Genomic DNA, 16,065 nt, shown 5'->3' with positions numbered 1-16,065 from the left:
GTTTAAGGTGGGCGTCATCTCGCCGCCGTCTCCTCACCGAGGACATCGTGACGCCGCAAGTACTGCACCACCTCTCTGCTCTCTCGCTCCCCCTTCTATTAAACGAGGAGCCGACCGCCGTTTTCCCCTCTTTTCCCCAAATCCGCCGCCGTCCAATTCCACCATCGCCTTTGCATCGACCTGCCACGGAGCTCGGAGTGGAGGACACCAACATCGAGCCGTCGTCCCATCACCGACCATTGCCTCTTCTTCAACTTCGGCCCACTCCTCACCCTTTCCAGCCTCAGTGAGCTTCCCCTCACCCTTCTCCTTCTTTTGTGCGTGTTACTTTTCCTTCGGCATGATGCTAAGGCACCTCTCCGTAGTGACCGAACGCCACCTCGCCTCGGCCGCACACCGCCGGCTGGGCCATCGGCCCCTGAACCCCCTAGCTAGACTCCACGTGTTGTGTCGCACCTATAGGAGCCCTTAGCGAGCCAAGTCCCCCCTCCCTTTCCTCTCCTCCGCCGATGACCAAGCCGTCGCCACCATGGCTGTCTTCAGCAGTCGACTGGACCTGCTCCAGTGGCCGCTTGCCATCATTGATCCCAAAATGGATCCACGTGGCCTCGTAGACCACCGGCCCCAACACCTTGACCCGAGCCGTAGCCCTAACTCAATGTCAGCGAGCATTCTGGCGCGGCTCCACCGCCTTTGCTTGCTGTCGCACCCGGCTTCACCGCTTTGCCCTGCAGGCAAGCCCGCACAGACCCGCGCGTTTGGCTGGGCCCAAGCCTCGCTTGCGCAGCCCGGTAGCAGATTGTTGGCTTGCAAGGCCAACCCAGCAGGTGTGGGTCATGCCCCATTGTAGCGAGCATGTCCTTTTAAGGCCATGTACGTGATTTTGGTGATTAATGACAACATAATTAATGGAACTAACATGTTTGTCAAGTATATGCTTTAGTAGGTTTCATGGATGCAACACATGAAGAAGCCACCAAAGCCGAGACAAAGATTGGAATGAATTGGACAAGTCCCAGGAAAAATGTACACATCGGATGATCCGGTGATGAAGGAATCGTACACATCGGAGGCTTCGCCGGAGCAATGTCCAGAGGGATTTTCTTCGGTTCAGTGGAAGAATAAGGTATACACGCCAGATAGTCCGGCGCTTGTATCGGAGGAATCGCCAGAGGATTCACAAAGTTGCAATGGCTAGTTTTGGTGTTGCAGTACATGCCAGATGTTCTGGTACATTGAAGATCTATACGCCGGACAAATGTACAGTGAAGAGAGGTGGCTTGATTGGCTGAAGTCAACACATTGGATGGTCCGATGTTGGAGTTCAAGGTAATACCAGAACATCCGATGTTCACAATGAGATTGAGTGGGGGTCCAATGGATAGTTGCTGCTACTGCACACGCCGGATGTTCCGGTGATTGTACTACTGTTAATGCTGAAACATTCGGTGTTCAAAGTCTTTTTGAGAAGTTGGACCAACGGCTAGTTCGCGGGGTTGAGGCTATAAATACCCCCCACTTGGTCATTTGAGTGTGCTAGAGTCCAGAGAAGCTCACATAAAATTGAGAAGATATCCAAGCCACCAAACTACTAAAAGTTATCATCCAAGGTAATTAACACAAGATTAGGAAGTGATTAGTGTTATTAGGCCTAGAGAATCTTGGTGGCTCAAGCTTGTCAACCCTCTGGGTTCGTATGGAGCGGTAGTAAGAAGTTTGTATGGGGATGTAGAGACCCTTGCCTTGGTGGCTCAAGCTTTGAAATAAAGACGGCGGCAAGTGACCGAAAGAGAGGCTTGTAATAAGCCTTACCTTTGTGGCTTGGTGGCTCAACCTACTTGAGGCCTATGTGGCTCAAGGGTCATGACCAGGTAACGACCAGGAGCAATAGCCTAGGTGGCTATTCCAACATGGACTAGGGGTGATGTTTATATCATCGATACCGCAAGATAAAAATTATTTATGCTGAGTTTGCTCTCTTTACTTTCTTTACGTTTCCACATTTACATACTTGTAATTTATTTTTGCATGTTTACTTTTCTAGAGTAGTTTGCTAGGATTGGCTATAGGTTGCAAACCCTTTTGAACGTAGAGTAGACACACTAGATAAATCTAGAGCACTTTATATAGAAATTGATATAGGTTTATCTTGTGAAGTGTTTGGAGCCGATTAGTTTTAGGTGTCATAATTCATCCCCTCTTAGGACGTCACCAATCCCTTTCACCCTTGGGCCAACCAAGCTACTGCAGCCCATGAAACCAAGCGGCCCAACCCTGTGGGACGAACACTGTGCGGCCTAGTCCTAAGCCCAAGCCCAGGCTCAAACCTGAGCCCAAGTCCAATCCCAAATCCAGCCCAATGTTGTACTATTCAGTGGGTCCCACTCGGTTACTATTTAGTGGGTCCCGTAGTACTATTCAGTGGGTCTCACCTGTGGGCCCCACCATGAATAGTGTTATTTCATAATTTCTTGATTTAATTTTAGATTAAATCTTCCGAGATCATAACTTTTCTGTTCTAACTCCTATTCCAGCGATTCTTTCACCTAACTTCATCTAAATTCGAGATCTATATTTCTATCATAGTATGATATTCATTAGGGCTCATTTGGTACTCCATATGATGTTAATTGATTCTTCTCTAGTATAGGACGTTGATTGATCGTAATCGCGTATTGCAAAACTGGAGGATTTCGTAGAGAACCCGGAGGACCCTGACCAAGGTTTAGAAGAGGACTTCGGAGAAGGCAAGTCTTATCTCATTTATCATATTGAACCCATGTTTTGCAATAATCTAATTAATCAACTTAAAACTTGACTTATTATCACGTGTGCTATGTATTGTGCTTTTTCAAACTACTTGTAGTAGTTAAATCCTATCAAACAAAGATATGGCTTAAATATCTCATCTAGAATACATATCACCCTAAGAGTACATGCCATTATCTATATTGACGTCGGACGATGCCTTGATATCTTGCATGCTTAGGATGGAATACACCTCTTCAGAGATGTCGCTAGTTGAATACATCTCTTCGGAGATGTTGTTTCACTATTTATCAATTTAACTCATATACCATGAATCCTTGATGGTTGTGAAATCCTTGATGTAGTGTGGGAAATGGAAGGAGAAGTGTAAAATGGGTGAAAACTATTTTGGCGGGGGCAAGTAGAGTAGTCCTCCGGTCGAGGATGCTATTGGGGGCTTGAGTTACCTCTCTGGTACTTATTGCCAACGTAGATGCCTACCCCAGCCATATAAGCATTGAATCATTGCGCTGTCATGCTAAGCCACCCCAGTGCAACCATGCATCTTGACTGGGCAGGACTTGACTTTTCTTCTCCCGATCGCGTTGGGCATCATACTAGTAGGCTAGAGAAACGAGGAGCCAAGTGACTATCTGGCCCTCTGTTTGAATGTTTTGGGAACCAGCAAAAGCTTAAAAATGGAATTGGCATTTAGCACAAGGCCTCTGGTACTTGAGGTGTCTCGTAGAAAAGCCTGGCAAGGAAAGGTGATTGAAGTGTCCCGGTATGATTCGTTCCTCCACTTGCAACGGTTGGAGGCTGAGCATATCGTGTGGGTACAATGTACAACCTCTGCAGAGTGTAAATACATTCGAATAGCTGTGTCCATAGTCATGGACATGTGAAAGCAATAACCTCAATGATTAGACTCAGGGTGTGAGTATCCTTGATGAGTGAGTGTGTGGACTAGATGTCCTTGTGATGAGGTTGCTGGCGCAATCCGCTAGGAGCTGTGTGGTACTAGAGGTATATCAGACATGTGATAGGAAATGCAGAGTGAGATGTAGCCCCTCCTAGGACCGAAAAACCTCCAGATATACCTTGTTACCTAGTTATCTTATTCAAACTATTCTAAAGTTAACAGTAGAGGATATAACTGGACACCCGCATAAAAACTGCTTTACGCTTAAAACTAAATTGTAACGCCTTGTCCTGGATTACGCCTTATGCATATATCAAACACCTTGAGGTAGTATAGGATTTGCTGAGTACCTTCTGTACTCACTATTGCTATCAGTCAGATGAGGAAGCAGATGCCGACTTCGCTGGAGATTAAGGTGCGGATGAGGAGTAGACTTAGTAGTCACGTTCGCACCCTAGCTGCATGTGGCTTTGGATAGATGTTCTGTTGTGCTTTTGATGGCCATAAGACCAGGTCTGTAATATACAATATGGTTTGTAGATCTTTTTGTACTCTGTAACCTTAATACTTTTATGTACGAAGTTTGACTATGATGGCACAATTGTTGTACTATGTGTATCAGCTACTTGATCGAAGGACTAATACAGGAGTCATAGGAGATCCCGGGAATAGGGTCTTACACGCAGCTAGGGTTTCGGAATGGCTCAACCGTACGCACCCCTTCTCATGCCTCCCCTTATATAGATCATGCTATGGGCTCCCACGTTGGTATCCCATTAGGATTCTAATCACTTACGGATCACAATCCATTTAAACCCTCTTAAGATCCAATCTGCGTGTCTTGTTCCAACCCATTAAGTGTTTGATCCATTAGGTCCATGTACAAACGGTTAAGACTTGAAAACTCCTTTCTAAACAGAAATCAATAGCAATCCCTAGCAGAGCATATTGACTCCTGAGTATACATAAAGATCATATCGACTGAACCTTGATATACATAAGCACCAATCCCTTTGCCTTATGATACCAGTCAAGCTCAAGGCAAGACACGTGACATCTTGTGATAGCTTGACAATTCACTCAATCTTGTAGCGGATTACTCAGCTCGTGATTAACTCTTTAATCACATTGGCATGGCCTTGCACTTTCTAACCTATCAACATTGAGGGCCCTAGAGATATCTCTCCTTCTATATAGGAGGAACAAATTCCATCTTGATCGCTCACACCCCACGATATGTTTCATGGCAAACTCGAAAGCTACATTTATGACTATCCAGTAACAGAGTAGCATTTGATAGCCCCTTAGTGTAGGAGTCAATGACGATCTTATGTCTAAGGATACTGCATATACACCATTTGAGATTACAACTGATGACACATCATATAATAATCCCAATAGTATCTCAAGGTGGGTCTATCCAACACCATGTTCTCTAACATGTGTCCACATTATTGATTTGATATCTCTATATCTATGATCTATGAAACATGATCATCAATCAATACATATGCTAGTCTGGAATTATTATCATCCCACATAATGATATAAGACTATGGATCATTTAGAATAACATCACAATAAAATAAAGAGCTTCACAAACAAGTCACATACTTACTAATCAATGTAAATGATAATTATTCAAGGAATCGAATAACACATTATTCAAAAGTATATAAACATAGACGTGATACAATTATCTCTATGATTGCCTCTAGGGCATACCACCAACAGGCAAATGTCCTGACCCCGCCACTGCATCCTGATCCTGATTGAGGCAGCACAGCTCGAATTCGATGGAGAAGAGATAGAGGGGCTGAGGCAGGCGGGCTTGGGCAGTGACACCTGCCGAGCGCCCTCATCTACAAGCGGTGGTGAGCATCGCCCACGGGAGGAGGATACGATGGTGATGGGGGAAGGGGCCAAGAGTTCGAGAGCAATCGGGTGTCTCAAATGGCCGATCCAGCGGGCGGTACAGCTCCATATCTGACGGTCCTCAATTGTCGTTACTCAGATCGAACAATTCAGAATCAGGTGCCGACGTGGATAGCCTGGGAGGGTTGGAACATGACAGCTTTTAGATTGTAAAGATTACTAATGAGAGCTGGAGCAGGTTAACTTTGACTTTTTTTTATAGTTGAAAGCATACATAATTGTAAATAGTACCACCGAGTTCACTACTGAGCTTGGGATGTGTTTGACAGAAGGGGTGGTGACCTAGCCATTGCCATCTCAATCAGCCACAACAGGTAACCTCTGGCGATCTAGACTGCTTGTGTGGCCACCTACACTTCTCCCTCCGTCGTTCACCTATGCCTCTCCCTACTAAATGTGCCGCCGTGTCTTGAGCTATTGGCTGTGAGCTTCTACCATCTTACCCTAATACCGCCTGCTGCCCCAGGCCACCTTATCCAACCTGTTTGCCACCAACTACACATTAGGTGTCTATTGAATAGGTTCGCATTCTACACATTACCTCCAGCTATCAGTTTGCAGACATCATGATTAAAAGGCTCCCAATCCAGTTGTTCCAGAATTTTTGGCCCATTCTCTTATGTTCAGGAGCCTCATGCTTCGACTACAGGTGTTAATGTGTAAATCTTTGATTGCATTGGATATAAGTCACGGTTGTCTAGATAGATATTTCACGAACTTATCTCCTTCCATGTATATCGGGATTTCCTCACGTATACAATCATGTATATAGCTATATATATATATACACATACATATACTACATGTGTTAATGTGTAAATCTTTGATTGCATTGGATATAAGTCACGGTTGTCTAGATAGATATTTCACGAACTTATCTCCTTCCATGTATATCGGGATTTCCTCACGTATACAATCATGTATATAGCTATATATATACACACATACATATATATATATATATATATATATATATATATATATATATAGGACACCTATTCTATACTCCTAGGAGTATGTACTCCCACATGCAATATACCACCTAAACAAACACTTTATACTCTTTTATCATTTTTAGTATACTCTAATACTAATTCTAAGATACTCCAATATGAGTTGTATGAAAAAAAATTCAATGTTAGCCTTTCATTTTTGCTATATACTCTTTTTTATACATAAAAGAAGTATATACGCAAATTATGATAAAAATCATGGAATTTCATAAAAAATTTCGTGGGATTTGTATTGTAGTATCTTATAATTACTAATGAAGTATATTTAAAGTGATAAAGAAGTATAACACACGTGTAAAAGTGGTATATGAGAGGTGGGAGTACATACACCCAGGAGTACATACTAGTTTTCCTATATATATATATATATATATATATATATATATATATATAAAAAGCATATTTGGTACTCTCAGGAGTATGTACTCTCATATGTGTATCTCATATGATAAATAGTATGTACATGAAGCATGTGAGTATATAAAATCATTCAAGTGGTATGTATACTTTTTTAGGTGGTTTGTACATATTTTTTTGAGTATATTACATTTTATGTACAAATATGAAGATATTATCAAAATCTATTAAAATTGATAGACTTCTTTTCAAATTTTTTTATGTAATTCACATAGGAGTATCTTAGAATAAGTATATAAGTATAATCATAGTGATAAAGGAATATATTCAGTTCATTTATGTGATATATCATAATAGAGAGTATGTACTACAGAAGTACAGATTAGTTTTCATATATATATATATGGCCACCACAATTTGTATGTTGTGCTGTCCCCCAAAATATCTTTCTCTTCTTCTTATAAAGTAATTTTTGTCTTGTTAATAAATGTTCAACATAACTGCTTGCTTTTTTACCATATATTTTCTGGTAACCCAAAATATTTTATCTAACATAAAACGTTGGAAATTTTGTTTCGTGTGTCCAATATCATGTTTGAAAACATATATAGTGGTGTCCTTTTTTTTTAGAATGTTAGTTGAATGCTCGTCCATTGATAAAACTATCATGCTACGAGTGTTCGATCGTCTGCATCATCGCTACCTACGGAAAAAGAAAAGATGTCCATTCTGAAATGTCAGGCTCCACTGCTTGCCCCGTGTCGGAAAGGATTCGACATAGATGGACCTGGGTTTTTGGACCTACCGAGACACCAGACCACACAAAGCAATGACAAGAAAGGATGTCCATCATAGTTATGCGCGTATGCAAATTATCACACAAAATTTTTTATCACGAAGGAAGGGCATACTAGCAACGAACTATGTTCAGCTGAAAGCTTTGACTCTTTTCCTTTTTCTTTTATATGGGAAATGATTCCAAATGACAGATAGGAAGCTGCACCGGGTCAGAAAGTGCGCAGTTGGTCATGTAGGGGGCACAGCGTCCGATATTTGCTTGTCTGCAGTCCATCACGCACTTGTCTGTATTAGTTGACGATGTACCGGACACCCTCATGTTCATTGTCGTTTACTCGGTCCTCAAATCGATACAGCGACGTCACTAATAATCATTGTTAACAGCTCCAGTAACAACGTAATGACAAAATGATAAATATCTGTTATATATGTGTCGAATAATTATACAAAATTGATTATGTATAGAATTTTGAATTGTATTAATGGTACACGATAGAGTTAGAGTAAAACTCTTATAACTTGATCTCTTATATATATAAGAGGAAAATTATTATTGTAACTATAACGATATAGCAATAGGTTTATAGGAGTGGCAGTAGTTTTGTTAAAATGCTGAAAGCGGCCGGTATTGTTAGATGGGCAGAATGTTCGGATATGGAATATATGCTTATGCTAAATCTTATTAATAAATATTGCGTATTTGGTATTATCTGTCATCACGTCAATGGTTGCTTTTCTAATTTCCTAACAATGTGATTACCAGCTTCTGATGACTTTCCTCCGTCAATAGACGAGTGGACAAACGAATCGCTGTGCACCAAAACCACACAAATATCCAAGAGGAAAAAGAGAGGGGAACCTAGATCCATGGCGGCTGTAATGAACTCCGTGATGGAGAAGCTGGCTGATTTAATGGGAGAGGAGTATGAGAAGCACAAGACCATGCGGAGGGACATGGCGTTCCTTAGGGACGAGCTCCGCAGCATGGATGCTGTCCTCAAGAAGCTTGCCGAAGCGGAGGAGGAGCTCGATCTGCCGACCGTGGAGTGGAGGAATCAAGTGATGGATATGGCGTTTGATATCGAGGATTCCATCGACGGTTTCATTCATCAAGTTGGTGACGATGCCAACACTGGTGATGCTGGCTTCATCGCTAAGATTCGCCACTATGTGAGTGAATTGAGAGCGCGTCACCATTTTACCAACCAAATCCAAGAGCTCAAGACTCGGGTGATCCAAGTGAGCGAACGCCGCAAAAGGTATAAGACTGATGAAGGCTCCTCAAGATCCAGATGCGTAGCTGTTGACCCTCGGGTGACTGCGCTATATACGGATGCAGGCAACCTTGTTGGCATTGATGGTCCAACGGATGAGCTTATCAGCTTGTTGGAAGAGAGGGGGTGTGCATCACTGCAGTGTCTGAGAGTGGTATCCATTGTTGGATTTGGAGGTCTTGGCAAAACAACAGTTGCAAATGAAGTGTACCGTAAGCTTGGGGGGCAATACAACTTCAAGGCTTTCGTATCAGTGTCTCAAAGACCCGATCTGTTGAAGCTTCTTAATAGGATCATCTCTAAGGTTGGGATGCCACAACTGAATCATACCATTGAAGTGGAAGATCTCATTGAAAACGTCAGAGAGTATCTAAAAGACAAAAGGTGCTTCTCGATTCTTAATCAGTTCTTTTGCTGATATATCAAATACGCTACTGATGGCTAAGTTTCGCGCTTTTCTATGTTACACAACTTAATTAGTTCTGTTGGTCTAAAAAAGCTTAAATAGTTTTATTGTTGTTTTATGCACCAGCTGCACGATTTCAAGTTGTAGATTTCTGGGAAAAATATTTTGCTAAAAAACAGAAGCCCATAAGTTGGACAGCAAGCGTACATCTAGACTGTTGGATCAGCCCTGAGCTGGGGTGGTCCGACAGCAGGGATTGTCTTTTTTTGAAAGCCACCGTATGGGCGATTATATTAGAAAGAATAACAGAGTGGCATCAAGGATGCCTACACTTAAGCTTACAGGCCATTAGGCAGGGCCAAAGGCCGAATTATGAAAAAGGGGAGGAAACATTCAAGCCGAGAGTCGGACAGACTAATTCTGAATTTTCCCAGCTATCTCTAAGAGCTGTTAAAGCATGGGCACCCACTGCATCTTCCGTGAGTTCTTCACCCTGAAAGATCAGACGATTCCGTTCTTTCCACCACTCCCGGAGCACTTCTGCCTCCCATGCTCACTCCTGCCTTCTCCTGTCCACTCATTTTTATTCCTCAAACACCACTGTCTCCCATGCTCACTCCTTGGATTCAATCGATCATGCAGCTCTACTTGCAGCCGGCAAAGGCCAATGCTGCTTGCATGAATCACTGGTAATTCAGGTGATTCTAGGTATTCTGGGCGTAGTACACTGTCATGGCGGTCTGACTCTTGGGCCCATACCATCTCGGCCAGGCCATGAAGGAACGAAGGACAACAGCAGGAACTCGGGAACAGGGGCATCGAAGAACCTCCGACGACTTTCCTCCTCTCTCTGAATAGAGCTATTGTATTTGGACTGAGGCCACTCTTTTTTAAAGCTCTTTAGAGACTCCTCTTTAATTTCGAGCCTGAATCTAGCTGCATTGTTCAAGGGCAATAATTACTTCTTTTTGTTCAAAGTATAAGAGACAAGTCTTTATTCTCTTGGATCATTTTAAATTGTACTTTTTTTTCAATTTCACAGAAATGAAATGCTTATTTTAATTTATGAAAATATTGCAGATACTTTCTTGTGATTGATGATATATGGGATGCATCAGTATGGGAAATTCTTCGTTGTGCCTTTCCAGATAATCAAAGAGGGAGCAAAGTGATCACAACTACACGAATTGAGACAGTGGCTAAGGCATGTTGCGCGTATCGACGTGAGTTCATTTACAGGATGAAACATCTTGATGATCAGAACTCAACAAAATTATTTTTTAGTAGAGTGGGATATGCTTGTGCTCAGCCACTGATAGAGATCGCTGATGAAATTTTACAAAAATGCGGTGGTCTCCCACTAGCCATTATAAGCATTGCCAGCCTTTTGGCTAGCCAGCCAGCCAGATCAAGGGAGCAATGGAAGTTTGTGTGCAGTTCCCTAAGCTCAAATTTGAGAACAAATCCAACTTTAGAGGGAATGAGACAGGTACTAAAACTTAGCTACAACAATCTTCCACCCCATCTTAAGACATGCTTATTATATATTGGTATGTATCCAGAAGATCACTCTATTGAAAAGGAGGATCTGGTGAGGCTATGGGTTGCTGAAGGTTTTGTCGGTAAATTACATGATCAAGATGCAGAGGAAGCTGCTGGAAGTTACTTCAACGAACTCGTCAACAGGAGCATGATCCAACCTACATACACCAACTACAACGGTGAGGTGTTGAGATGTAAAGTTCACGACATGATTCTTGATCTAATCAGACAGAAGTCAGAGGAAGAGAACTTTTTGAGGGTGATAGACAATATACATGACATAGCCACATCATTGCAGAGCAGGGTGCGTCGGCTTTCCCTTCACTTCGGTTTTGGAGCAAGTCAAGGCCCAACAGCTGCAGCAAGCTTAAGCATGTCACATATACGATCATTTGCTCTGTTTGGCAACACTTGTTTCATGCCTCCTATTTCTGAATTCAAGTACATCCGAGTCCTGAATCTGAAAGACTGGCGTAGTGATGGGGATGATAGTATTGATCTTACGCCAATCTGCAAATTATTTGAGCTTAGGTATTTGAATGTTAGTAGGGAAGCACGGCTGCCAGCCAGAATTAGGAGCCTGAAACGTTTGGAGACACTGGACCTGGATAAGCTTGATGGTGATGTGCCGTCGGATATTGTTGAATTGCCTTGCTTGTTGCATCTGCTCGTTCCTTATGGTAAAAGGCTGCCTGATGGAATTTGTGCAATGAAGTCCCTACGTACTCTACGGTCCTTTGATGTGGGCGTGAACTCTGTGGACAATTTTAAGGGACTTGGTGAACTAATGAATGTTAAGGATCTTTGGATTACGTGCACTGGTACCGTCCCTCAGCAAGGAATCAAGGATGTCTTATGGTCTTCTATTGGCAAACTTATCAGTTGCAAACTAAGGGCTCTAACTTTTCCTCACTTTGGTCCCGTTAATCTGCCTCCTCCTGTGGCTGAATCAGATTGTTTGACCATTTCTCTAACCGAGAGCAATCTTGAGATACTTGCTGTTTCTTCGACTATGTTTCCCCAGGTTCCAAGCTGGATTGGTCAACACCATAAGCTCTCAGAGTTGTCACTGACAGTTAACGTGCTGACGCAGGATGATGTTGATTTACTTGCTCAGTTACTTAATCTTTACCACCTAGAATTGAACATTCGAAAATCCCTGAAAGAAAGAATCCTCATCCACAGTGGCGCTGTGGCATTCCCAGTTCTCAAATATTTCACACTCTCTTGCTTCGCACCGTGGCTCATCTTTGATACTGGGGCGATGCCCAATCTTCAAACGCTCAGACTGAACCACCATGGGCGCGGACTGAAGCGTTATGGCCGCTTCATACTTGAAGGCATCGCACACCTGTTGAACCTCAAGGAAGTCCATGTTGTGATCTTCAATGGTTACAGTAATGGCAAAGCAAGGCCAGGTACAACGGTTGCCGATGCTGAGGCTACTTATAGGAATGCCATCAACGAGCACCCAGGGCAGCATAGCATCAAGGTAGAGGTTACCCTTTTCTGTTTAGTATTGACACCCCCTGCTTTCATATATGATTCTGACGAAGGCGAGGTTGTGGAGGAGAGTCAATAATTGAGGTACCGTGCCTGCGTCAACATACAGGGAACAATCCATGGCTTTTGTTTACTCGAGTTCTTTCATCACTTCGTTTTGATTTGATCAGTATAAAACTGGTAAATCCTATGTTTTTTTTGGGATGTAAATCCTATGTCCTAACTGCCCATTCGCCGTAGAGGTATGGTCACATGTGTTGATGTGGGAGCATATCACATGGACCCGACTAAGCAGCCTGGGACTGCTCAGTCCATCGCGGAATGGTAGGAGGCTGCAGCCAAACAAGTACCCAAACACCAATGCCGTTCCTTCAATGGAATTATCATCTGTATCATGTGGAATGTGTGGAAGGAGCGTAACAGACGAATTTTCCAAAACAAATGCATGGCGGCACAAGAGGTGGCAAGATGTGCCAAGGAGGACATTGAACAGTATAGGCGAGCTTTCCATTCGACCTAGAGGCGGGCCCGTCGGGCGTGTTGTGTTTCCCTGAGGGTTCCACTGTGTGCTGTAAAGTCTAGGACGGGGTTTTTGTGGCTTCGGCCATCTTATTGTACATAACTTTCTGCTCGCCTTCTTAATTGAAAGGCAGAGCTCCTGCCATTTGCGTTAAAAAAAAAATGTTCGTGTGTGCTCATTAGTAAATCATTCCTCATGTAAGCATGTTTCATTTGCTGAAATCTGTGAAGCTACTGAGTTGCTTTTTTCTTTCCTTTTACATATTTGCAGTTGATCCAGTTGTCAGGCAGGTGTGCTTCATCGATCCACCAGTACTGCTGAAGGTGTAGGAGTTCGTGTAATGATACTCTAAGGGAGGCACGTATTAGGCTACAGCCGTACGTGTTGAAAGCTTCAGCAAGTTAAGGCAACTTGAGGTGAAGCAGATAAAAGGAATGAAATGGGGCATAAATTGAACTATGTGTTTGCAGTATTTTAACAAATTTCTGACCCCATCTTGTTGAGTAATTATTTTTTTGTTCATATTGTATCTTTAAGAATTTTCATTTGATACACAGGGTGTGACCATGATGTTTAATCGGTTTGCCTCCCATGACCCCATCTTGTTCATGATCAATCATGAGGACTAGTAATAAGTAGCTAGATCAACAGAGGTTCTGTTGACCAGGTTAGGTGCCTTGCTTAAACCAGAACTATTAAGAATTGATAAGATTTACGGTGCTTACCTCTCTTTTAAAATATGGTATCAGCTCACAACTTAAGTACTTCCCTATTATGGAGGGTATCTTCGGTAGGCATAGGATTAAATTAGATAGAGATATAGTTTGGTAGTTAAAGTTAGTTCGGTTGATACTGTAGCAACATGTATTGTCGGGAACGGTCGGGAAAACCTCCTAACCGTTTTCATTTTCACATTTTCTCTCGAAAATGGAATCGAAAACGGGAAAGCCGGAAACGGGTACGAACTCGGGAATGTCGGGATATCAAAAACGAACCAATCCGAATATAAATATGCGGGTATCAGTCAGGAACCGATAATTTAAAATGAGAACACCAATTAGTAGAACAATGATTTCGAGTATCGGCACGACACATAATTAATTCACACCAACAAAAGTAATTTATATCATACACAAATGAACCACGTAATGACATAAGTATCAACTGAAAAATAACTATCATGTCGTAACTCGAGTACTCGGCATAACATACAATCATATAAAGACTAGGATTGTAGGTGGTGCAAGAGCTTAAACAACATCGGTAGGTCAGCAGCCGACCGATACTGGACCACTGAGATCTGGTTGAACTTTGGGATAGAGGTTATGTTTGGACTGGCCGGCCGGGCTTGGTATGCTACATTGTGATTTGTGAAGTTTGATCTCAATTAGAAAAATAGGAAATTCTAGATTAAAAACGGGAAATCCGAAAACGGTCGGAAAAACCCCATAACCATTTTCATTTTCATATTTTCTCTCGAAAACGGAATCGAAAACGGACAAGAAAATATAGAAAACGGATCGGAACGGAACAGGATTTATCCCATCCGTTTTCATCCCTAGTTAGAGATAAGATTTGTTAGTTTAGATTGACAGTGCTAGCTTCTATATAAAGTAGAGCATATCACCTATTGTAATCAAGCAATAAATTAATAAGTTTAGTCCACGTAAATCAGCTGCTCAGAGCCTCCTTGAGATGGCGAGTACGCTCCGCCAATTATCCCTACTGATCTAATCAACACAACCATATCAGTCGCGCTCGTACGACCATATTAGGCATGTGTGATCCCATGACCATGGCCAACATCGTGACCAAGATTGACCGGGTTCTACTCGATGCCAACTGCTGCAATATTGAGATCTCTCGCCTCTAGACCCAGTTATCATCCCTCACCCTGGCTATCGAGTAGCTCGGGTGCGACGCTGGCAGCTCTGGCATGGGCAATGCCGGGAGCTCTGCATCACCACCACCAAAGTATGATGGGTTGCTGCGACATTCTGTCGTGGCAGAGGCATCGATGACCGCAAGAAAGTGAGATGGAGACGGCTGTCATCCATGACAAGGAGGATCTCCAAGTCTAGCTCTTGCACACAAATATCAGCATCTGCGATGACAACCGAGAGATCCCATCCATCATCGATAAGTAGGTTGTGCTTCCCCACGTTGGTGCCAACATCCCCATCGATAGCTCACCACCGAGGACCTGTGCACGTTCATTGGGACAATTTTGGTGTTCTCCTCGCTGCCGGTCGACGACATACCTTCAATGGTTACTCAATCTCCTGATGACAATTGTAGCCAAAACCACCATCATCCTGACCATGACACTCCAATGCTTGCTTGCCAGTCTCGCGTCCATTTGGATCCAACATGGTCTTCAGCCTTGGCCTCCACTTAGTAGCTCGAGGACGAGCTGCAAGTTGGCAGCGCGTTGCTCTAGCATCGAGTTAGAAATAAGATTAGGGATCAAATTAGATTAGTTAGAGATAAGATATATTAGTTAGTCTTAGAGATAAGGTTTGTTAGTTTATATTGACATGGCCACCTCCTATATAAAGGAGGGTGTATCACCCATTGTAATCAAGCAATAAATTAATAAGTTTAGTCTATGTAAATAATCTGCTCAGAGCCTCCTCGAGAGTGCGCTCTTGAGTACGCTCCGCTAGTTATCCCTACCGATCTAATCAACCCAACCATATCATTTCAATAGGCGTCTTTCATTTTTGATCATTGGGTTTGAACAAATGAAAGCCTATCATGATTCCCAAGCATAGTAACACATCTCGAATTGAATTTCATGGTCCAAAAATCCCTCTTCACTCCATTAAATATTTATACGTGATTTCTAATTGCCTCTTGTTTTTGGCTTCAAATTGAAAATTAATTAGATGAGTGATGAATGTATGCAACTACTGCTCAAAAGACAATAAGAGGCACACACTCCTAGACATGGAAGGAGTAAACTTCAAATATGCTTTCTCCCTTAGGTATAGTCACCAGTGTTTAGGATTGTACAATGCTCAAATTAACCATATAGTTTTGATGAA

At 42.6% G+C, this 16,065-nt stretch overlaps 1 protein-coding gene across 1 annotated transcript; it reads left to right on the top strand.

The window, feature by feature from the left end:
* The first annotated feature begins 8,554 nt into the window (after window positions 1-8,554).
* Window positions 8,555-13,563, top strand: LOC133900786 (disease resistance protein RGA5-like). The gene is made up of 3 exons (XM_062342023.1): window positions 8,555-9,431; window positions 10,534-12,582; window positions 13,289-13,563. The coding sequence occupies exons 1-2, from the start codon at window positions 8,641-8,643 to the stop codon at window positions 12,575-12,577; spliced, it is 2,835 nt and encodes a 944-aa protein (XP_062198007.1). The 5' UTR covers window positions 8,555-8,640; the 3' UTR covers window positions 12,578-12,582; window positions 13,289-13,563.
* Window positions 13,564-16,065: the final 2,502 nt, after the last annotated feature.

Source organism: Phragmites australis, chromosome 19, assembly GCF_958298935.1.
Source record: "Phragmites australis chromosome 19, lpPhrAust1.1, whole genome shotgun sequence".
NCBI classification, from domain to species: Eukaryota; Viridiplantae; Streptophyta; class Magnoliopsida; order Poales; family Poaceae; genus Phragmites; species Phragmites australis.
Note: the sequence above shows the minus strand (reverse complement) of the source record. Positions and strands in the feature narration are given on the sequence as shown.